Raw genomic sequence first — 18,766 nt, 5'->3', positions numbered from 1 at the left:
ACAGCTGGGCAGATGGCTCTGCAGAGGGCAAAGGATGTGCTTTGCTCTTTGCAGGAGGGCTGGCCCGGGGAAATAGCTCCACCGGCAGAAGGGGGAGTAAGGTTTGAGTGGCTGTCTATTGTGTGACCTTTTCTGGGGAGATGTGAACACATGTCTATTGAACTCAGGTGATCCATGAGAGAGCAAAGAAACAGTTGCCTCCAGGTCCTTCTTGGTGAACCAATGAGTTTAATTGGGGTCACTTAGAGAAGCACAAGCAATGTATGGGCAGCTACACTGCTGAAGGCAGCTTCCTTGCAGCAACTGTTAGCTGCTGGTATATACTGGGAAGGAGACAAGCCCATGAGCCTTGTAAGCTGCTCATGTATGCCAAAGAGGGACAGGCAGCCTCATGTCTCATAGCCTTATATGGGTAGTCACAGCTGACGTGATCTCAGGACAGTAGTGGCTGTGTCAAGTCTGGAAGACAGAATTCCATAACACAAGCCTTTTAAGTTGCAGAATTATAACATTTTTTTGGTAGCTGGTTGACACATGCATGTAATCTCAGCACTTGGGAGGCTTAAGCAGGAGAATTTCTGAGAGTTCAAGACTTGCCTGGCCTATATAAGGAGTATCAGGCCAACCAGAGTTATTTCTTTTTTTTCTTTTTGGTTTTTCAAGACAAAGTTTCTCTGTGTAGCCTTGGCTGTCTTGGACTCACTTTGTAGACCAGGCTGGCCTCGAACTCACGGGGATCTACCTGCCTCTGCCTCCCGCGTGCTGGGATAAAAGCGTGTACCATCACTGTCCGGCCTTCTTTTTCTTTTCTTTTTTTAAAAGATTTTCTTTATTTATTTTATGTCTATGAGTATGTACACCTGCACACCAGAAGAGGTCATTAGGGGGTATAGATGGCTGAGAGCCACCATGTGGGTGCTGGGAATTGAACTCATGACCTCTGGAAGAGCAGGCAGTGCTCTCAACCACTGAGCCACCTCTCCAGCCCCCTGAGTTATTAAAAAAAAAAAAAAAAAGGAAAAGCGCATTTAAGACACTTAATGTTTTTAAGTTGTACATGTTGATAATATAACACAGTAAGCTCCTCATGTCCACAGTATCCACATTTATGTACTGAGCCAGCTGTTAAGTCTGAGATGGCGGCATCTATACCAAACATGTGCATACCTTTTCCCGTGTCACCATGACCTTAACACTACATGAGAACAACTGCTGGCACAGCATTAACACTGGACTAGGTCATATGTCATATATAGCTGGTTTAAGGAATATGTTACACATGGATGCTAGGCCAATGTTAAAATGTAAGGGACTAGAGCATGGCTCATGGTACGCAGAGATAGTCTGGAACCAATTCCTCAGGGTTGTCAAGGGACAGCTGTGTCTAAGCAGCCCGGCATAAGGCAAGGGTAGAGAGGCGATGGAATGGGGGTTATAGGAGAAAAGACCTGGGGGTAGCACAGAAGGGCGGTGTGCAGCAGGACTGGGTTTCTGAGGTCTGTAGTGACTAGGGAGTAAGCAGGTCACGTTGAAGATGCAGGCTTTGACTAGGCATCACCCCCTTCCTCTGCTGCCCGGGCAACGTCGGGTGTGTTGACTGCCGAGTCTCAGTCTCCTAGACACAGCAGGGACATGGCCCTGTCTTGCCTGACTACTAATCTCTGAAGGTTGGGGAACAGGAGTCTTGTCACTCCCAACCGCAGGTGGCTGGTGATGGAGGTGCGAGCGCTGACTTGGACTCCCCTCCCTCCAGTATGAGAATCAGGCCAAGCACAAAGATCAGTGGGGACAGCAGGGACTGCACCACTGCCCCCACTTCTCAGATGTCATGGGACGCAAGGCTGTCCCCAAGACAGAGTTCAAGGCTCCCCCAGGATGGCATTGGCAGGACGACTGGATGGTGGAGCCTCAGAGGAGGTAAGGATGGGGCAAAGCTTGACCTGGCACCTGGCATGTCCTGCTGTGTGACCCCTCTCGTCTAGAAGGCCACTCAGTGGGAACTTGAAGAGGTGGGCCCCAAAGCCCCCGAGCTAGTCCCTGTGAGCAGGAATACACAAGACCAACAGTCCTGCCCAATACCCTGTCTTTCTCAAGAGAGGCGGGGTGTCATGTAGGGGTGTTCAACCAGCAGGGGATGACCCCTGGAGTTCGGCTCTGGGAACTTGGGGTATCCTTGCTGCCCAGACTCCTCCTGGACATAGACATCAACAAGAGCCAGGTTCTGGAAGAGGTGTATGAGAACCAGTGCCGCAACACAGCAGGTGCCTGGGTGCCTGCAGCTATCCCCAACACAGATGTGGTAAGCATCTCCATCCTGCCTTAGGGGGGTAGGGGGGAGGGAGGCAGGGGGAAGGGGAAGGACCAGAAGGGGAGGATCAGAAGTCAGGGTTGCCAGGCAGCAAAAGCTATGTCTGAGCTCTGTTCCATTCAAGCTGTGGGACCCCAGAGAAGCATTTCAGCCTCTTCTAGCACCGACAATGGGGTTGTACTCAAGGATAGCAAGCGGCAGATACCTTAAATAGGAGGTCAGAAAGAGCTAGACACTGTGGTGCCTGCCTGTGGTCCAGCTGCCTTGGGGGACGGGGCAGAAGAATCACATGGACCCAGGAGTTGGAGTCTGGACCTGAGTTCTATCCCTGGGCCCCAGATAAAAGCCAGGCATGGTGGTACGGACTTAAAACAGCAGCAGCAGAGAGGCAGAGACAGGCATCCTTTAGTGCTTGCTGGACTGAGAGCCCTGCTTTAACAGGCAGTGGATGCCAGGAAGATATGCTGTCTTGCATGGCGTGGTGGCGCATGCCTGTAATCCCAGCACTTGGGGAGGCAGAGGCAGGTGGATCTCTGAGTTCGAGGCTAGCCTGGTCTACAAAGTGAGTCCAGGACAGCCAAGGCTACACAGAGAAATCCTGTCTCAGAAAAACAAAACAAAGCAAAACAAACAAAGAAAGGGCTCCTGAGCAACAAAATTGACACCCAGCTTTCACATACATGTGCATGTGCACGCATAAACCACACACACACACACACACACAACATACATGTACATATACACTTTATCTCGACAGAAACATTCTGTCTTCTCTATCACTCTTGAGCCAGGAAATATGGTGCTATGGTATAGAAAGTAGCCTTTGGATTTTGTTTCATTTGAATGGAGTAAGCCCAAAGGCTGCAGGCCATTGAGTAGAGCCATGCAAGTAACTTGTCCCCAGTGTGACAAGGAGTGAGATGCTCACCTCTAAATAAAAGAGCCATGGTGGCAGCAGGAGCAGCAAGATGTTCTGGCCTAGAGAGTGGCTGGAGGGTCAAAGATAGGAGTGTGTGAGAAAAATGAGGGAAGGCAAGCTTTGCCTATCTCACACGGCTCTCCCTCACCCTCAACATCCCTACAGAACGGACAGCCTGTGGGAGCCCTGAAGAATGTGAAGTGTCCCGAAGGCTGGCACTTTAAGAAGAATTGGATCGTGGAGCTCAACCATGCAGTGGACAGTGCAGGTCAGTTTCTGGCCACGTTGGGCCTGAAGGCCTGGGACCCTAAAAGCATTCAAGTCTGGTTCTTCTGGAAGCCTCCGAGTAGCCAAATTCTCAGGCAGGATGTGTCTGAATTCCCAGGGTTCCCAGCCTCTAGGGTGTAAGGTCTCAATCCATTCCACAGACACAGACCCTAGGGCTGAGAGGGTGTCTCCCCAGGCCTGACCCAGAACAAGCCTTCTGATGGGTGCCTGTGAACATGGATGTAGCTGTAGAGCCTCGGTTTACCCAAAGTGACTCCAGGGAAGAGGCAGTGGGTTGGAAGTCTTGAGGCCTGGGTCCCAGACATAAGCAATTGATGCAGTTGGTCCCATATAGTGCAAATTACACATTTTGAGCACATCTTCCAGGACATAAGGACCCTTCTGTCCCCAGCTCCTGTCTCTGTAGGTCCCTTTTCTCAGGCATGTCAAAGCCCCCCAAGTCTGCAGGTTCAGGTGGACTCAGAGGTCATGGTGCTGCCCTTGCAGGCTGGGAGTATGGAGTGGGGATCCCACCCTCTGGCATGCCCCAGATCTGGAACTCGGTGGAAAAGACTTACCATTCATTCCGCCGGAGACGCTGGGTGCGTGTGCGCTTCCGGAACCACAGGAAGCCGGAGCCGGGCCAGGAGCATAGCCAGGAGCAGGAGACCCTCTCCTTCCTGCAGACGGTGAGGAATCTGGAGCAAGGTACCTGATTGAGACACAGGCAGGGGCCCCTTGCAAGGCAGGGCCAGGAGCATGACTGAGTCCCTGTGTTCTTCCCTGCAGCAAGACCTCGATGAGAGAAAGGAAGGCTGGGAGTACGGCACCTTTGACTCCAAGTTCCACCTGGACCCACAGCCCACAAGCCGGTTCCGTCGCCGCTGTTGGCACCGGCGGCTGGCACCTAACAAGGAAACGGGTGTCACTTCCATATTCCTCTTGGAAGGTTCCTTGGTAAGGCCTCCATGGTTTGGGTGACATATGTTTATTACCCCCATCTCCCAGAGGACCAGAAACACACATCCCTGACCCATTATTGGCTGGGCCCCAACTCTTTCAAGTTTGGCAGGTGGTACCTGTAGAAGGGGAGAAGGGGTGCCTAGGGCAGGAAGACAGGAGTCAGGAAGTACTGAAAATTTTAAGAGGAGCTTTCTGAGCACAGGCTGTGGAGCTGGAAAACCAACCGAAGAAGGAGCAGGAGAAGACGTTGTCATGGCAACATTGGAGGGACTCCTGGAGGCACAACCCGGAGGATCCCCGCATTCCCACCATGCCTTTCATCTATTGCATCTTCAACAGTGAGTCCGGCCTGGGAGTCTCCTTGGGTGGCCCTGGAAGCCAGGGAGTTAGGGAGGAGCCTATGGAGACTCTGAGGTCAAGTAATGAATGAGACTTCTCTTTCCCCAGAACCTAACTACTACCAGCTCTTCTGCTATATCTACCAGGCCCGGAATCTGATGTACAATCAGCTCTTAACCTTTCAGGGTAGGAATGCTCCTTGTCATTTGGCCTTGTCTCCTATCCCCGAGACCTGGCCACATACCCATCCCTCTCGTAACAGTTCATCATCAAAAGCAGTGAAGGCAGGAGCTCAAACAGGCCAGGAACCTGGAGGCAGGAGCTGATGCAGAGGCCATGGAAGGGTGCTGCTTACTGGCTTGCTCGACCTGCCTTCTTATAAAACTCAGGACCACCAGCCCGAGAGTAGTCCCATCCACAGTGGGATGGGCCCACCCACATTAATCCCTAATGAAGAAAATGCTCTACAGGCTTGCTTGCCTACAGCTGGATCCTATGGAGGCAGTTTCTCAGCTAAGAAAGTGTCTCCTCTCCATTGACCCCAGCTTGTATCAAGTTGACATAAAACTAGCACAAAGTTTATGACTGTAACTGGTGGTGGCAGAGGCGGGGTGAGGGGAATACTCCTCAAACAAACTCTACAAAGAGGGAGAAGCTTTCAAAGCAGAGCACTGGAAGAGAGGATGAGATGTGAAAATGAGTGACAGTCTGGGCTGGAGAGGTGGTTCAGTGGTTAAGAGCACTGGATGTTCTTCCAGAGGACCTGGGTTCGATTCCCAGCACTCACATGGCAGGCTCACAACTGTCTGTAAATCCAGGGGTTCCTACACCTCACATGGACATATATGCAGACAAAACACAAACGCACACAAAAGAAAAATGTCAAAAGGGAGAGAGTGTGACGCGCTGGGGAAGAGGGACAGGAAGGAGGCCCCTCGTGAGGAAGAACCATAGAACCATTCAGGAGGTGAACTGAGTGTCTCCCCCCCCCCCATCCTGTTAATGTCACCGCAGATGATAAACAACAGGAGGTTTTCTGAGATCTGTGTCCCTTGAGCATCACCAACCGTATTAAAGGACACTCGCGCTGCTGGTGCAGGAGATGGGAAACCTTATCCCCAAAACTCCTCCATCTCTGTGAAAGCCAAGCTGTAACAGCAGTAGGCGTGGCATTCACCTCGATGGAAGCCAAGGCTCCCCTGGCCTGTGGGGTACACACAGTTGGTCTGCAGCTCCTGCAGAGGCAACATTCTAGAAGGGCTGGCAGGTGCGGTGGCTGCCCATCCTGAGTCTCCTCAGGTCTAATGGCTACCTCTGCAGAGGAAAGGAGAACCTCACTGGCAGTATGGAGCTGTGACACCTCTCCCCTCCCTCCCTCCGTCCCTCCCTCTCCCATCTAGAGCCTTTCATCCGAGTGGTCTTCTTGAACCACAGCCTGTGCACCCAGACCCTGCAAAGCTCTGCAGCTCCGACGTGGGCCCAGACACTCATCTTCCAGCACCTTCTGCTGTTTGAGGACCCCAAGGAAACCAAAGAGAACCCCCCGCTTGTGGTGCTGGAACTGTGGCAGCATGACTCACGGGTACAGGAGGCTGTGCCTGAGGGAGGAAGTTCTACCTCAGTTTTGCTTCAGAATAGAGGTGTTTTTAGAGCAAGGCATTGAAGTAGTCAGTGAGGCCGTTGTTAACTTCGGTCCCCTTCCTCCTCAGAAGTCTGTGCTGGACGTCTGGTTGGGCCTCCACGTTCTATGAACCCCCATCTCCTCCAGGGAAACAAGATTTTGTGGGGACGGAGCATGTGGCCCCCAGTAGTCTGGCTGGACATCCAAGGCTGGGTCTTGACCCCCCTGAGGTGGCACCCCCTTGCCAAAGAGTTGGGAGAGGAAGAGGCCGAGATCTTTGCATCCTGTGAGCTAATCCTCGAGACACAGGTACCGATGGGAAGGGCTGGGCTCCTGCCCCTCCCTGGCCCACCACCACCTCCAGGTTTCCACAAACACCAGGACCCGCCCCTCCCCCTCAGGATGGATTCAGTGCTGTCAGCCTGGCCAGTGTCCCCCTTAGCTCCCCTCCAACTCCAGCCCTCTAAGGGACATATTGGGTGGGGAGAGGCGCAGCGCCAGCCTGCAGGGCCTCGTGTTCCCTAGTCCCTCCTCTGCCCCCCAGAAGCTGAAAGACACCCACCTGCCAATCCTAAGTGTCCCCTGCAAGAATGGGATTTACATGCTGCCCAAGGGCATCCAGCCTACCGTGCAAAGGATGGCCATTGAGGTGCGTGGGGAGGGGAGAGGTGAAGTATGTTATAGTTTGGAGGGCCTTTCTACTCATAGCTCTCAAATGACACAGAGACTCATTAGATTTGCTAATAAGCTTTAGGCTCAATAGTTGGGCAGATACAATCTATTCTAATCCTCTAAGCTAGTCTGGCTCCTTCCCAGCCACATGCCCTGAGTTACTTGCCATATTGGTCCTGCCTGGGCTGTTTCTGCTCCATCAGGCCACATCCTTTCTCTACATCTTTTCTCTCCTCTTCCTTTTCCCCTCCTGCTCCCTACCTAAGACCCCAAGCCTGGGAATGGAAGTTCCATCTGTGTATCTTCTGGCCAGTAATTGGTTGTTCAGCTTCTTTATTAACCAATCAGATATAATTGGGAAGCAAAGTTTATGCAACTTTGATCAATGTGCCTGACAATGCCTAGAATGCAACCAGATCTGGGGCGTGGGGGAGTGGGGGAGTGGGGGGGAGGCAGGACAGAATTCAGCATCTGAATACACAGAGCAACCCCCAACAGATAAGCCTTTCCGCAGTGTAGCCTAGGGCACCCTGGAGCTCTTGGTGAGGCTTTTCTGACAACCTGGCACAAAGCTCAAACCCTAAGAACACATCTCAGGGGCTGGAGAGATGGCTCAGAGGTTAAGAGCACTGACTGTGCCTCAAGAGGTCCTGAGTTCAATTCCCAGCAACCACATGGTGGCTCACAACCATCTATAATGTGATCTGATGCCCTCTTCTGGCATGCGAGTGGCATGCGAGCAGAGCAATGTATACATAATAATAAATAAATCTTTAAAAAAAAAAAAAAAAAAAAGGAGCCGGGCGTGGTGGAGCACGCCTTTAATCCCAGCATTTGGGAGGCAGAGGCAGGCGGATCACTGTGAGTTTAAGGCCAGCCTGGTCTACAAAGTAAGCCCAGGACAGCCAAGGCTACGCAGAGAGACCCTGTCTCAAAAAATAAATAAATAAATAAATAAATATAAAGAACACATCTCAGAAGAGAAATGAGAGCAGAGGCTTAAGACAATACAGCAAGTCAAGCAGGGGACAGCAGATGTCCCTTTGCATCAGGAACTGAGTTCCTGAGAAAGAAATTGAGGCCCAGAGACAACATACTGCAGACCCAGCAACAGAATCACTATTTAAGCCCATCCCTGCCTGAGGCCAAATGGAGGTCCCCACATTGGTTATTCTGTGTCCTGTCAGGATTTGGCAGATAACAATCAAGCAAGTCAGGAACTACTGACTCCTTAAGACCAGCTGCTGTGGACTGGTCCCCACTCAGCCCCAAAAGAGCATCTCATGAAGGGTCTGAACATTCCTTTGTCAGCTGAGAAATCACAGGGTGCCCGGTCACTGGTTGGTCAAGGAGCTGTCTGGGACACAAGTCAGCAACAAGCTGAATGGCATAGGGACTCTGAACACTGTGGGCACTATCTGTGTCTGGGGGCTCCAGAGGCAGCCAGCTGCAGGAACTCAATGTCTGAGGACTGTCTGGAACCAGGAGGAGCCAGAGGGGGCTGAGTGGCAGATTCAGCTGCTGTTTAGATTACACCTTCTTCGTGGAGAGAGCAGACAGCAGCCAGGTCCCCTCATAGGGCAGGGAGACCTGGGGGAGCCTCAGATGCCCCCTCTGGCACTGCTTCCATGCTAACCCTGCCATGCTTCCTGCTGTACGTCCTGTCCAGGCCAGGCTGTCCCAGCCCTGACTAAGAGGTGCTGCCTGCCCCCCACCCTGCTCTCCCTCCTGGTTCTGACAGATTCTGGCCTGGGGTCTTCGAAACATGAAGAAGGTGCATTGCCCCCAGCTTCTGGTGGAATGTGGGGAAGAGTCCTTGAGGACAGAGCCCATCAGCAACTTCCAGGAGAATCCTAACTTCCCTACGTCCACCTTCTTCCTCACGGTGGTAAGAGGCCCCGGGTAGGGGCTGGACAGCCGTCTTCTGTTGAAGGACCTCACAGTCCCCTCTCTTTGGGCTTGTAGTTGATGCCTGTGGAGGAGACCCACGCACTGCCTGTGGTGGTGAAAGTGGTGGACAACCAAGTCTACGGGCAGCAGATTGTGGCCGGTCAAGCCAACATTGACTTCCTCCAGCCCTATTTCTGTGACCCCTGGGCTCTGAACTACAAACCTGTACAGCTGCCAAGTACGAGTCTTGCTCCTGGCCTTGTCTCCTGCTCTCTTCAGGAAGCCCTCACTAGGAGTAGGGTGGGGCTCTGGCTCCTTTGTGGGGTTGGTGCCCCTCTTTCTTGGTTTCTCCCTTCCTGAGGCTGGTGACTGTGTTCTCTCCACAGTCCTGTCTTTGAAGAAGCCTGACACTGTAAGTAAGATTCCCCAGGCCACCTTCTCCCATACCATTCACTTGAATGACCCTGTCCCCGCGGAGGGATGTCTATAAAATCATGCCTATGAGGAGGCCTAAGTGTACAGGAGAAAGCTATGGGCCTGGTCCATGTGTGCATGTGAGAATCACCTGAGTGGGTTATGGGCGCTTAGGCTGCAGTTCTGAGACACAGTCTCATCTATCTAAGGCTGGCGTTGAACTTGCTGTGCAGTAGAGGATAACCTTGAACTCCCAATATTCTTGCCTCACCCCCCCCAAGGGCTGGGGTTACAGGCATTCACCTAACACACCTCAGGGTTTTGTTTGTTTTTTTCAAGACAGGGTTTCTCTGCGTAGACTTGGCTGTCTTAGACTCGCTTTGTAGACCAGGCTGGCGTTGAACTCACAGAGATCTGCCTGCCTCTGTCTCCAGAGTGCTGGGACTACAGGCATGAGCCACCACGCCCAGCATACCTCAGCTTTTATTTATTATTGTGTATTCATTTATGTGTGGGGTACATATGTGGGGATGTATACATGTGTGGAGGCCAGACATACCTCCAACTTGCCTTTTGAGTTAGGGTCTCTCACTGGCCTAGAAATTGCTAATTAGGCTAGGCTAGCCAGCCAGCCCATGAGATTCTTTTGTCTTAACCTCCTCAGTAGCAGGACTGCAAACACATACTGTCATGCTTTCAAGACTGTGATGGTGAACACTGTCACCTTGACAAGATCTAAAGTCAGTCAGGAGACAAACGTCTGGCATGCCTGTGAGGGTGACTGCGGTGGGTGGGCCCACTGAATACAAGCAGCACCATGCCATGGGTTGGGGTCCTGCACTAAACTAAACCAAAAGGAGAAAGCTAGCTGAACACTGGCATTCATCACTGTTTCCCAAATTCAAGTGCCACGCAGCCAACTGTTTCAGACACCTGCCCCTATCTCCTCCTCACCATGACGACATCTCGAATGTGAGCCAGTAATTCCTTCTTCCCGTAAGCTGCTTCTCTGTCAGGTATTTGATACACAAGGCGAGCACTGTATGGACTAAGACCTCCTTACCTGAGGCCCTGGCCCCTGAAGGATCCCACTGGAGTTTCCAGTCATTAAGCGTTTGTTCCAAGTCCCTCTACCCCTAATGACCCCTAATGCACTCTGATTACAGCTCTAGGGCAATCGTACCACATTTTAATGCATAGCCGCTCCTAATGCCTTCATCAAAAGCAGATGCTGCCAGGCACAGCAGTCAGGAAGATGGGATAGGAAGTCTCAGCTCTGAGTCAGCCTGAGCTACATAAAAAAGCGAGACACTGTTTCAAAAAGCCAAGGGCTAGGGATGTATCTTGAGTGACAGATTGTTTGCCTACCACGCCTAGACCCAGAGTTCCAGACCTAGCACAAGAGAGGGAAGGCCGATCTTGCTAGATGGGGCACAGTGGATAGGCCTGTAATCCCAGCACTGAAGAGGCTGAGGCAGGAGGATCACAGCCTAGGTACATGATGAGACTTGCCAAAACCCAAAAGATTCTGCCACAACCAGCTCAGAAAGGGGGGGGGGGGTTCTGCATTTCTGAGCACTTTTGAGTACTGTCCGTATGGATGGGCAGGAACTCTAGGAAGCACAGGTCCTCTCCCTCACCTTTTCCAGACTGTGTGAACGGAAAGGCCTGTGTAAAGCGCCAGGGGACAGGAGCCTGCTCTCACCTCAGCCTGCTTCTCCATTCTCCTGTAACCTTCCCTTTGCAGTTCCTAGACTTCCTCTACAAGAAGTTCTGGTTCACTTCCAGGAAAGATGAGGTAAAGCCGGATCAGACCAGGGAACACAGGCCAACCCCAGTCAGCCCAGGGAGGGAGGGAGGGAGGGAGGGAGGGAGGGAGGGAGGGAGGGCTGGAGTCCTGCCTGAGAGCCAGCAAGGTCCTCTTCTCTAGGATGACTATGAGCACGACGTGGACTGGTGGAACAAGCTCTTCTGGGCCACAGGCGATGAGGACAAGACCCTGAAGTACAAATACAAAAGCTACCATACCCTAAAGGTTTGGAGGGTCCTGGGGAAGGGGTAGGACAAAGCGCCCCCCCCCCTCCAGGAGGGGCTAGAGACTTAGCCTTGGTCTGTCAGGGAACCACCAAGTGGCAAAAGAACTGTGTTGGTTTTGCCTTGTTTGAAGTAGGATCCCACGTAGCCCAAGCAGGTCTCCAACTTGCTTTGTTAGGTGTTCGTGCCCTTGAACGCCTGAGCCCCCTGCCTCTCCCTCCTGAGGGCTGGAGTTGCAGGCACGCACCACCGTGTTCAGCTTAGAGCAGGCGGGGTCCTGTTAGACAAGCACTCCCACCTAAGTGAGACCTTCAAACCTTACCAAACTGGACAGACCCGTGGTAGGGGATTCAAGTTGTGTCTACACCAGCCTGGCTACCTGTCTCTCTAGCCCATCCGTCCCTAACTGAGGGGACTTTCTACACTGTCCCCAGAAGTACTAAGAACCTGTCTACCAGCTGCTCCATCTGAAGCCGACAGTGGGGCTGCAGATGGGGCAAACACTTAGGAAAAGGCTTGGGAGCTGGTGGTACCTTCATAGCTTGACCCCCAAAATAGTCCCTCACCAGCCCAGGTCCTGCAATGCCCCTACAGGTGTATGACTGTGAGCTGGAGGCAGTTCCAGACTTCCAGGGCCTGCAGGACTTCTGTCAGACCTTCAAACTTTACCAGGAAAAGCCCAAGGTGGACAGTCCTGTGGTAGGAGAATTCAAGGTGTGTCTACACCAGCTTGGCTACCTGTCTCTCTATAGCCCCCATAGTCTCTAATAAAAGCCCTGGCCCTGTATATCCCTGAGGAAGATGAACCAGGGCCTAAGGAACAGCTCCAGAAGTGCAGTGACACAGGCAGGGTCCGAGGGAGGCAGGACCTTCAGATTTCCAGCTCTGGCTCATGCTGGTCCCCCAAAGACACAAGCCTCAGATATGCTCCGACCTGAAGGGACAGGTGTGCAGAGTTGACATCGGCATAGTCTGAGAACATCAAATAGCTTTGAGTGCCTTTGCCCAATGCCCCTTCAAACTCAATGGTCCCAGCCTCAAGACTCCTGCTGCTCACCCTTATCCCACGAAACGCTGTGCTCAAACTGTGGGGGTAGGGGGCACCTTAACAAGTTAGGCTAGCATGGCCAGATTGGGCTGCCAATGCGTTCTCACCCCCAGGGCCTCTTCCGTATCTACCCCTTTCCTGAAGACCCGGAGGCCCCTAAACCCCCACGACAGTTCTCCTCTTGGCCCGAGATTGAGGACTTCCCTCAGCAGTGCCTGGTGCGGGTGTACCTGATACGCGCCATCAACCTGCAACCACAGGACTACAATGGCCTGGTAATAAAGTAGTCCCATCTGTCACCAGTGGCCCCCACCCCACACCCAAATCACAGTGTGCTGCAGTGTCTCAGGCTCTTCACACCCACAGAGCCACCTCTACGAACCTGCCTGGCTCCTACTCTCCCTACCAACCTTGACTGACTCTTCTTTTCTACCCAGTGTGACCCTTACGTGATCCTGAAGTTGGGAAAGACAAAACTTGGCAGCCGGGACTCCTACTATCCCAATACTCTGGATCCCATCTTTGGCACGTGAGCTGTCCCCAGTCACCCACTACTACTTTTCTAATCCTCCATGCTATGCTGGAAGGCAGTTCCTTCAGAGCCTCCAAGGCCCCTGTAAACAGCACCTCACTGGCTCTTGGGGGTTCATCAGGTGGAATTGGCGTGCCACACACCCCACCTTCCCCCAAGAGAGGCACGTGGGCCTCCGTGTGCCTAGTTTTCTTATTTTCAGCCATGGATGCTATTGGACAAAGGCCTCCCCACGCTCTACTGCCCATGCTCACTGTGAAGGAAGGAAGAGGTGGGGCAGGGACCCTCAGGCTGAGATGCGGGCCAGCGAGGCAGCGTGTACATGTCCGCAGCCACTTTCAAACCCTCTTGGCTCCAGGATGTATGAACTCACCTGTAAAATCCCACTGGAGAAGGACCTGGAGGTCCAGCTCTACGACTTTGACCTAATCACTTATGATGACGAGATTGGAACTACAGTTATTGACCTTGAGAACCGACTTCTGTCTAGCTTTGGAGCCCGTTGTGGACTCTCGAAATCCTACTGCAAGTGAGTGTGGACCCTGTCAACAAGCAAGCTGGATTGGGGTAGGGGGTGAGGCCACGGGTCCCTGAGAAGAAGCTGCAAACTGGGCTGGACCTGCCTCTCTGCCCACGGTTTTAGCACCCTCACCAGCAGCTCAAAGCAGTGTGTCCTCTCGGACCTGTTCGTCCCACCCACTCCTCTGGTGTACTCCCACAGGTCAGGACCATTTAGGTGGCGGGATCAGATGACCCCGAGCTCCCTGTTGGACCAGTATGCCAAACAGAAAGGGCTGCCTCCGCCTGTATTTGACCTTGAGGATGACTCTGTTGTCTACAATGGGAAGAAGTTTACGCTGCAGAACTTTGGTGAGCCCAGCACACTTCCAGACGGCACAGGTGTAGCCTTGAGGAACCAGTGAGGAGCCAGGCAGACAAGAGAGAAGGGAAAGGGGAGATGGCGTTGGGTAGACAGAAACAACATCTTTTCAGTTTCCCTCTTTCTTCTCAGAAGGCAACTGCAGGCAAATATCCAGGCAGTGCTGGGGGAGGTACTGGAATGGGACTGCTAATGACCTCACGATCTCACCTCCAATCCAGAGTCCAAGCCCCCTACCTTTAAGAGTTTGGGGCCTAAGAAGGAGCGCCTGGCACTGTACATCCTGAACACCCAGGGGCTGGTTCCTGAGCATGTGGAGACCCGCACACTATACAGTAACAGCCAGCCAGGTATTGACCAGGTATGTAATTGGAGAGGCTGTTCCTGCCTCCTATGGACGGGACTAGACCAGGAGATATGTTCGTCCAGCCAGGACATAGTCTACAGTGAGAGGCAAGGGCAGGTCAACAACTCACATATGTTCACATATGTGCACAGACAAGAGCCAAACATGTTTTGCACATTAGTAAGAAAGGTGCTCCAATGACATCAGAGAACATCACACCTGGAAGGACTGTAAGGCATGGAGGCCTCACAACAGGGTGTCCTACCAACCGACAGTGACACTGTTTTGCTCTCCTGGGGGTAGGAAGGTGACACCATAGATCAGGGAACACAAGCATTGCAAACCTCAGTTCTGGCCACTTAACTGCAGGCTGTTTTCACTGTATCAAGGATCCTGGGACACAGACACCCATGAGCACCATAGTTCTCTCTCCCCGCCCCACTATCAAAGTGGCTTCATCTTCTTCAAACCTTCACATTCAGGAAGCCTTCTGCGGAGAAAGTGTTAAAATAACAATCCTCACTAAACTGGCTTTCTCAAATGGGCCAACTCTGAAGAATTAAAGTAGGTCAGATGGTTTGATGGGCAGAACATATTTACCTATTTTCCAAGGCTAGCGGTGCCACCCTTCCCCTTCTCACTGTCTTCATGACTGAGTCCCTCTCAGAACTCTATCTTTAGATTGTGGTCACACAGCACAAGATGACCTTACTGACCACCTAGTTTACTCTTACTAAGGCTTACGTGCGGCTGAGTATATGAGGCCCAGCCTCAGCATAGATTCCCCCACCAACAGGCCATCTTGCTTGCCCTCCTTAGCCCCTAGCCCCCAGTCATAAGTGAGATCTCAACACCCACTTGTGGTCCCCGAGCCAGATCCTCCACCCTACCCCCTACCCCCAGCTCACTCACCTTCCCAGCCAAAAACTAAAAGAGCTGGAGGGTGATCACTTGTCACCTTGGGTGACACTTGTCATCCCCAAGCCCCACCCCATGCAAGCCTCATGCCCCCATGCCTTCCAACTGCAAAGAGATCAGCAACCCCCAACCAGCAAATCCATTCCGGCTCTAGGGGAAAATACAAATGTGGGTGGATATCTTCCCCAAGATGCTGGGACCTCCTGGGCCCCAAGTCAACATCAGTCCCAGAAAGCCTAAACGGTGAGTATGTGAAAGCCTAGTTCCTGGTCATGGGCACACCAGCTCAACTCCCAGGGTGCAGGGCACCTCTGACCCCCAACCCCGAGAAGCAGTAATTCTCTATGGAATTTAGAAGGAGCTTTACTGCTCAAGCATGGGCTCTGTGGGCAGCTCCTCCCTCAGCAAGGCTGTCTAGGGCTGGGAGGCTGGTCCTCACCCCAGCCTCAGAGCACAGTGGCTGCAGGTATGAACTTCGTTGTATCATCTGGAGTACCGCCCAAGTGGACCTGGTTCGCCAGACCTTAAGTAAAGAAAAGATGAGCGACATCTACATCAAAGGGTGAGGCACGACAGGGTGGAGGAGGGCCCCAGAAGGCCCCTTAGTTCCCTGATTAGCACCCTGCTATAGCCTCCTAGTACTGAGGGGAACACCTATCTGCCCTAATCTGTGTTTGGGGGGATGGAGGTGGGGACCACACACAGAAAACTCAGGTGAAAGGATTCTTCCCACCACCCCCCCCCAGGTGGCTATTTGGGCTAGAGAAGGACACACAGAAGACAGATGTCCACTACCACTCCCTGACTGGGACGGCCACCTTCAACTGGAGGTTCATCTTTACCCTGGACTACCTGGCGACAGAGCGCGTATGCGTCCAAAGTCAGAAGGTAAGGGGCAGGGAGGCAAAAGGGGAAAAGAACCCCTAGGGTTTGACAGACTCCTCCTCTTTTGGGGACCTGGAGGCTGTGACAGGAGGTTAGGTTGGGTCCTTAGACCAGTGGGTCTCCAAAGGATATGTGCAGGAGGCAGGCTACAGCCACAGCCTTCTCCTGTCCTCTAGGACTACATATGGAGCCTGGATCCCACATCGATTAAGTTCCCAGCCCGGCTCATCATCCAGATATGGGACAATGACTTCTTCGCCCCAGATGACTTCTTAGGTGAGGCCCTGGTGTGGGGCTTGTGACACAGGGCAAGGGGCTCCTGTTGCTGATAGATGCTTTCTCGGGGCTCAGGGGTCTTGGAGCTGGATTTATCGGACATGCCCCTTCCGGCTCAGAGCATCAAGCAATGCTCCCTCAAGATGATGGAAGCCGACTCCAAATGGTCCTACATGCAGCAGAAGCACATCTCTCTTTTTAAGAAGACCAATGTAACTGGGTGGTGGCCTTGTCAGGTCTACCAAGATGACAAGTGGCGTTTGTCGGTAGGAGCTAGGGAAGGTGTTTAGTGAATAGGACCACTATGCCACCTAACCTAGCCCTAGCGGACTCCTGGGGGCAGGAGCCAAACCTAGAGATAGGCGAGTGGTCCTGAAATGAGCTTGCTCTGCAGTTTACACAGCAGCCCCTGCTCCGTCCTTTGGTGTTCCTAGGGTAAAGTGAAGATGACCCTTGAGATGCTGCCAGAGAAAGAAGCTTTAATCAGGCCGGCCGGACGAGGCCAGTCCGAACCCAATCAATTCCCTACGCTTCATCCTCCTGTGTAAGGACCCTGTGGGACAGAGGTGTCAAGCCCACTTCTCTCCTCCTTGGTGTAGGGTGGTGGCTGGTGGGTGGGCCTCCATGTGGAAAGGGACAGCTGCTTCCTTCTATATGGCTAAGTTGATGTCAGAAAATAAGACTTGGGGTTGGCTGTGAGGGGCTCCTCAGTCTTTGCTCTGGATCACTTGAGCTGACGGTTCCTCTTGCCCTGCATTCCTGGTGCCAACGTCATGGGCAGACGCAATGACTCGGCTCTCTTGTGGTACCAATCACCTATTAAAAACTTCTGCTACGTTGTCTGCAAACGCTACCGCTCCAAAATCATCTGCTTAGTGGGGACCCTGGTCTTAGGGATCATACTGTTCAACTTCGTCTATTCAGCTCCGGTGAGTGCTGACCAACGCGGAGGGGACAAAAGCACTGGCCACCCCTGTGACAGCTCTGAGAGTACATTTAGGTTACTACTTTAGGCTACTCTGGTGTTTCTTCTCTCTAGAGCTATTTGGCCATGAAGTTGGTCAAACCTGAACTTCGGCTGAATCCACCCATTAAAATAGTGAACCTCATCGGCTCAGTGAACACCAGCCATATCAACTCTTCCATCTTTACCATGGAGGGCTCAAAACTACAGCCTTTAGAAGATCAGAAGCCAGCATCCCTCCAAGGACCCAAGAAACCCGTAACAGAGATTCCAGCTCAAGGATAGGTGGCCTGGCGTGTCTCTCACCTGCCAAGTACCCTGTGCCTTGGGCTTCCTGGCAGCTCCTTGTCTGGGTCTTTCAGGCCATATACAGGGGGCTGTGCGTACTCTGACTCAGTTTAGAGACCACTTCTAAAAGGAAGAGCAGAGCTGTAATTTTCTACTGAAATAAACACGTTTTTCTAACAAAGCCACTTTGGAACTTGGGGGTTGGGACTGAAGACAATGTGAAAGGCTGGAAACATCAGCTCTTTGAGACTGGGCAACAACGCCACATTTAATCACCCCATGTAGTCCTGGTTTTCTTCTACTCGAGGAGGTTCTGACAGAAAAAATAGGGAAAGGTAACTGTGAGTCATAGACTGAGGCCATGGCTTTTACCCAAGTATGAGTGAGTGCATAAGAGCCACACCAGGGACAGGCACTACCTCCTCCAGTACACACACACACTGGGCTACAATGCCCAGAAAAACAGCCTCACTTGTTATGGAAAACATGTTTCCAAAACAAAAAGCAAGAGCTGGGGGCAGGATGCATGATGCTAAATGGGTGGGGTTTTTGTTTTTTGGTTTTTTTTTTTTTTTTGTCTGTTAGGGTTTTTTCCCCCTTTTTTCCTACTCTCCACCCCCTCCCACCCCACAGTTTTTCTCTGTATAGCCTTGACTGTCTTAGACTCCCTTTGTAGACTAGGATGGCCTTGAACTCACAGCAATCTGCCTGCCTCTGCCTCCCAGAGTGTGTTTTTGTTTTTTCCAGACAGGGTTTCTCTGTGTAGTTCTGTCTGTCCTGTAACGATCTGTAGGCCAGGTTGCCCTCAAACTCAGAGATTCACCTGCCTTTGCCTCCAGTGTGGGATTAAAGGCATGGTATGGGTGGTGTTCTTATACACAGTTCTCAAAGGGCAAAAGACTGGTTCCCAGGCTATGGGGACTATAGATGGAATCTTCTGGCCTTCAGTAAAAGCATCAAGGTGCTTCTGAGCAGCAGCACACAAAGCTGGCTCTCGTTCTCTCCTCTCATGATCAAATCCTTTCAGTCCCACTGCTATGAGAGTCCTCTCAACAGCCCACTTAGGTCCTCCACTACATGGGCCCATCCATACTCCTGAGCTCAAAACAGACAAAAACTATCATTTCTTCTCAGTACTACTGGCCCTAAGGGCAATCTATATCTCTGTTTGTCCCCTGGCTCCCCTTAAGCTATTCTGCTAC

At 52.3% G+C, this 18,766-nt stretch overlaps 1 protein-coding gene across 1 annotated transcript in view; it reads left to right on the top strand.

The window, feature by feature from the left end:
- Fer1l5 (fer-1 like family member 5) overlaps window positions 1-17,561 on the top strand; it is a 52,244-nt gene extending 34,683 nt beyond the window's left edge. The window contains exons 25-53 of the mRNA XM_051152662.1: window positions 1,754-1,917; window positions 2,185-2,299; window positions 3,393-3,495; window positions 4,002-4,183; window positions 4,284-4,451; window positions 4,660-4,795; window positions 4,905-4,982; window positions 6,197-6,378; window positions 6,565-6,726; window positions 6,962-7,066; window positions 8,831-8,977; window positions 9,055-9,217; window positions 9,366-9,391; window positions 11,141-11,191; window positions 11,324-11,428; window positions 12,022-12,141; window positions 12,589-12,750; window positions 12,913-13,004; window positions 13,366-13,536; window positions 13,729-13,877; window positions 14,109-14,248; window positions 15,306-15,394; window positions 15,618-15,713; window positions 15,898-16,039; window positions 16,213-16,312; window positions 16,388-16,578; window positions 16,747-16,856; window positions 17,094-17,241; window positions 17,352-17,561. Of these exons, the coding sequence (XP_051008619.1) occupies window positions 1,754-1,917; window positions 2,185-2,299; window positions 3,393-3,495; window positions 4,002-4,183; window positions 4,284-4,451; window positions 4,660-4,795; window positions 4,905-4,982; window positions 6,197-6,378; window positions 6,565-6,726; window positions 6,962-7,066; window positions 8,831-8,977; window positions 9,055-9,217; window positions 9,366-9,391; window positions 11,141-11,191; window positions 11,324-11,428; window positions 12,022-12,141; window positions 12,589-12,750; window positions 12,913-13,004; window positions 13,366-13,536; window positions 13,729-13,877; window positions 14,109-14,248; window positions 15,306-15,394; window positions 15,618-15,713; window positions 15,898-16,039; window positions 16,213-16,312; window positions 16,388-16,578; window positions 16,747-16,856; window positions 17,094-17,241; window positions 17,352-17,561 (3,807 nt within the window). The remainder of the gene's footprint in view (window positions 1-1,753; window positions 1,918-2,184; window positions 2,300-3,392; window positions 3,496-4,001; window positions 4,184-4,283; window positions 4,452-4,659; window positions 4,796-4,904; window positions 4,983-6,196; window positions 6,379-6,564; window positions 6,727-6,961; window positions 7,067-8,830; window positions 8,978-9,054; window positions 9,218-9,365; window positions 9,392-11,140; window positions 11,192-11,323; window positions 11,429-12,021; window positions 12,142-12,588; window positions 12,751-12,912; window positions 13,005-13,365; window positions 13,537-13,728; window positions 13,878-14,108; window positions 14,249-15,305; window positions 15,395-15,617; window positions 15,714-15,897; window positions 16,040-16,212; window positions 16,313-16,387; window positions 16,579-16,746; window positions 16,857-17,093; window positions 17,242-17,351) is intronic.
- The last annotated feature ends 1,205 nt before the right edge of the window (window positions 17,562-18,766 follow it).

This window comes from Acomys russatus, chromosome 11, assembly GCF_903995435.1.
Source record: "Acomys russatus chromosome 11, mAcoRus1.1, whole genome shotgun sequence".
NCBI lineage: Eukaryota > Metazoa > Chordata > Mammalia > Rodentia > Muridae > Acomys > Acomys russatus.
The sequence above is the reverse complement of the archived record's forward strand: the minus strand, read 5'-3'. Positions and strand labels throughout refer to the sequence as shown.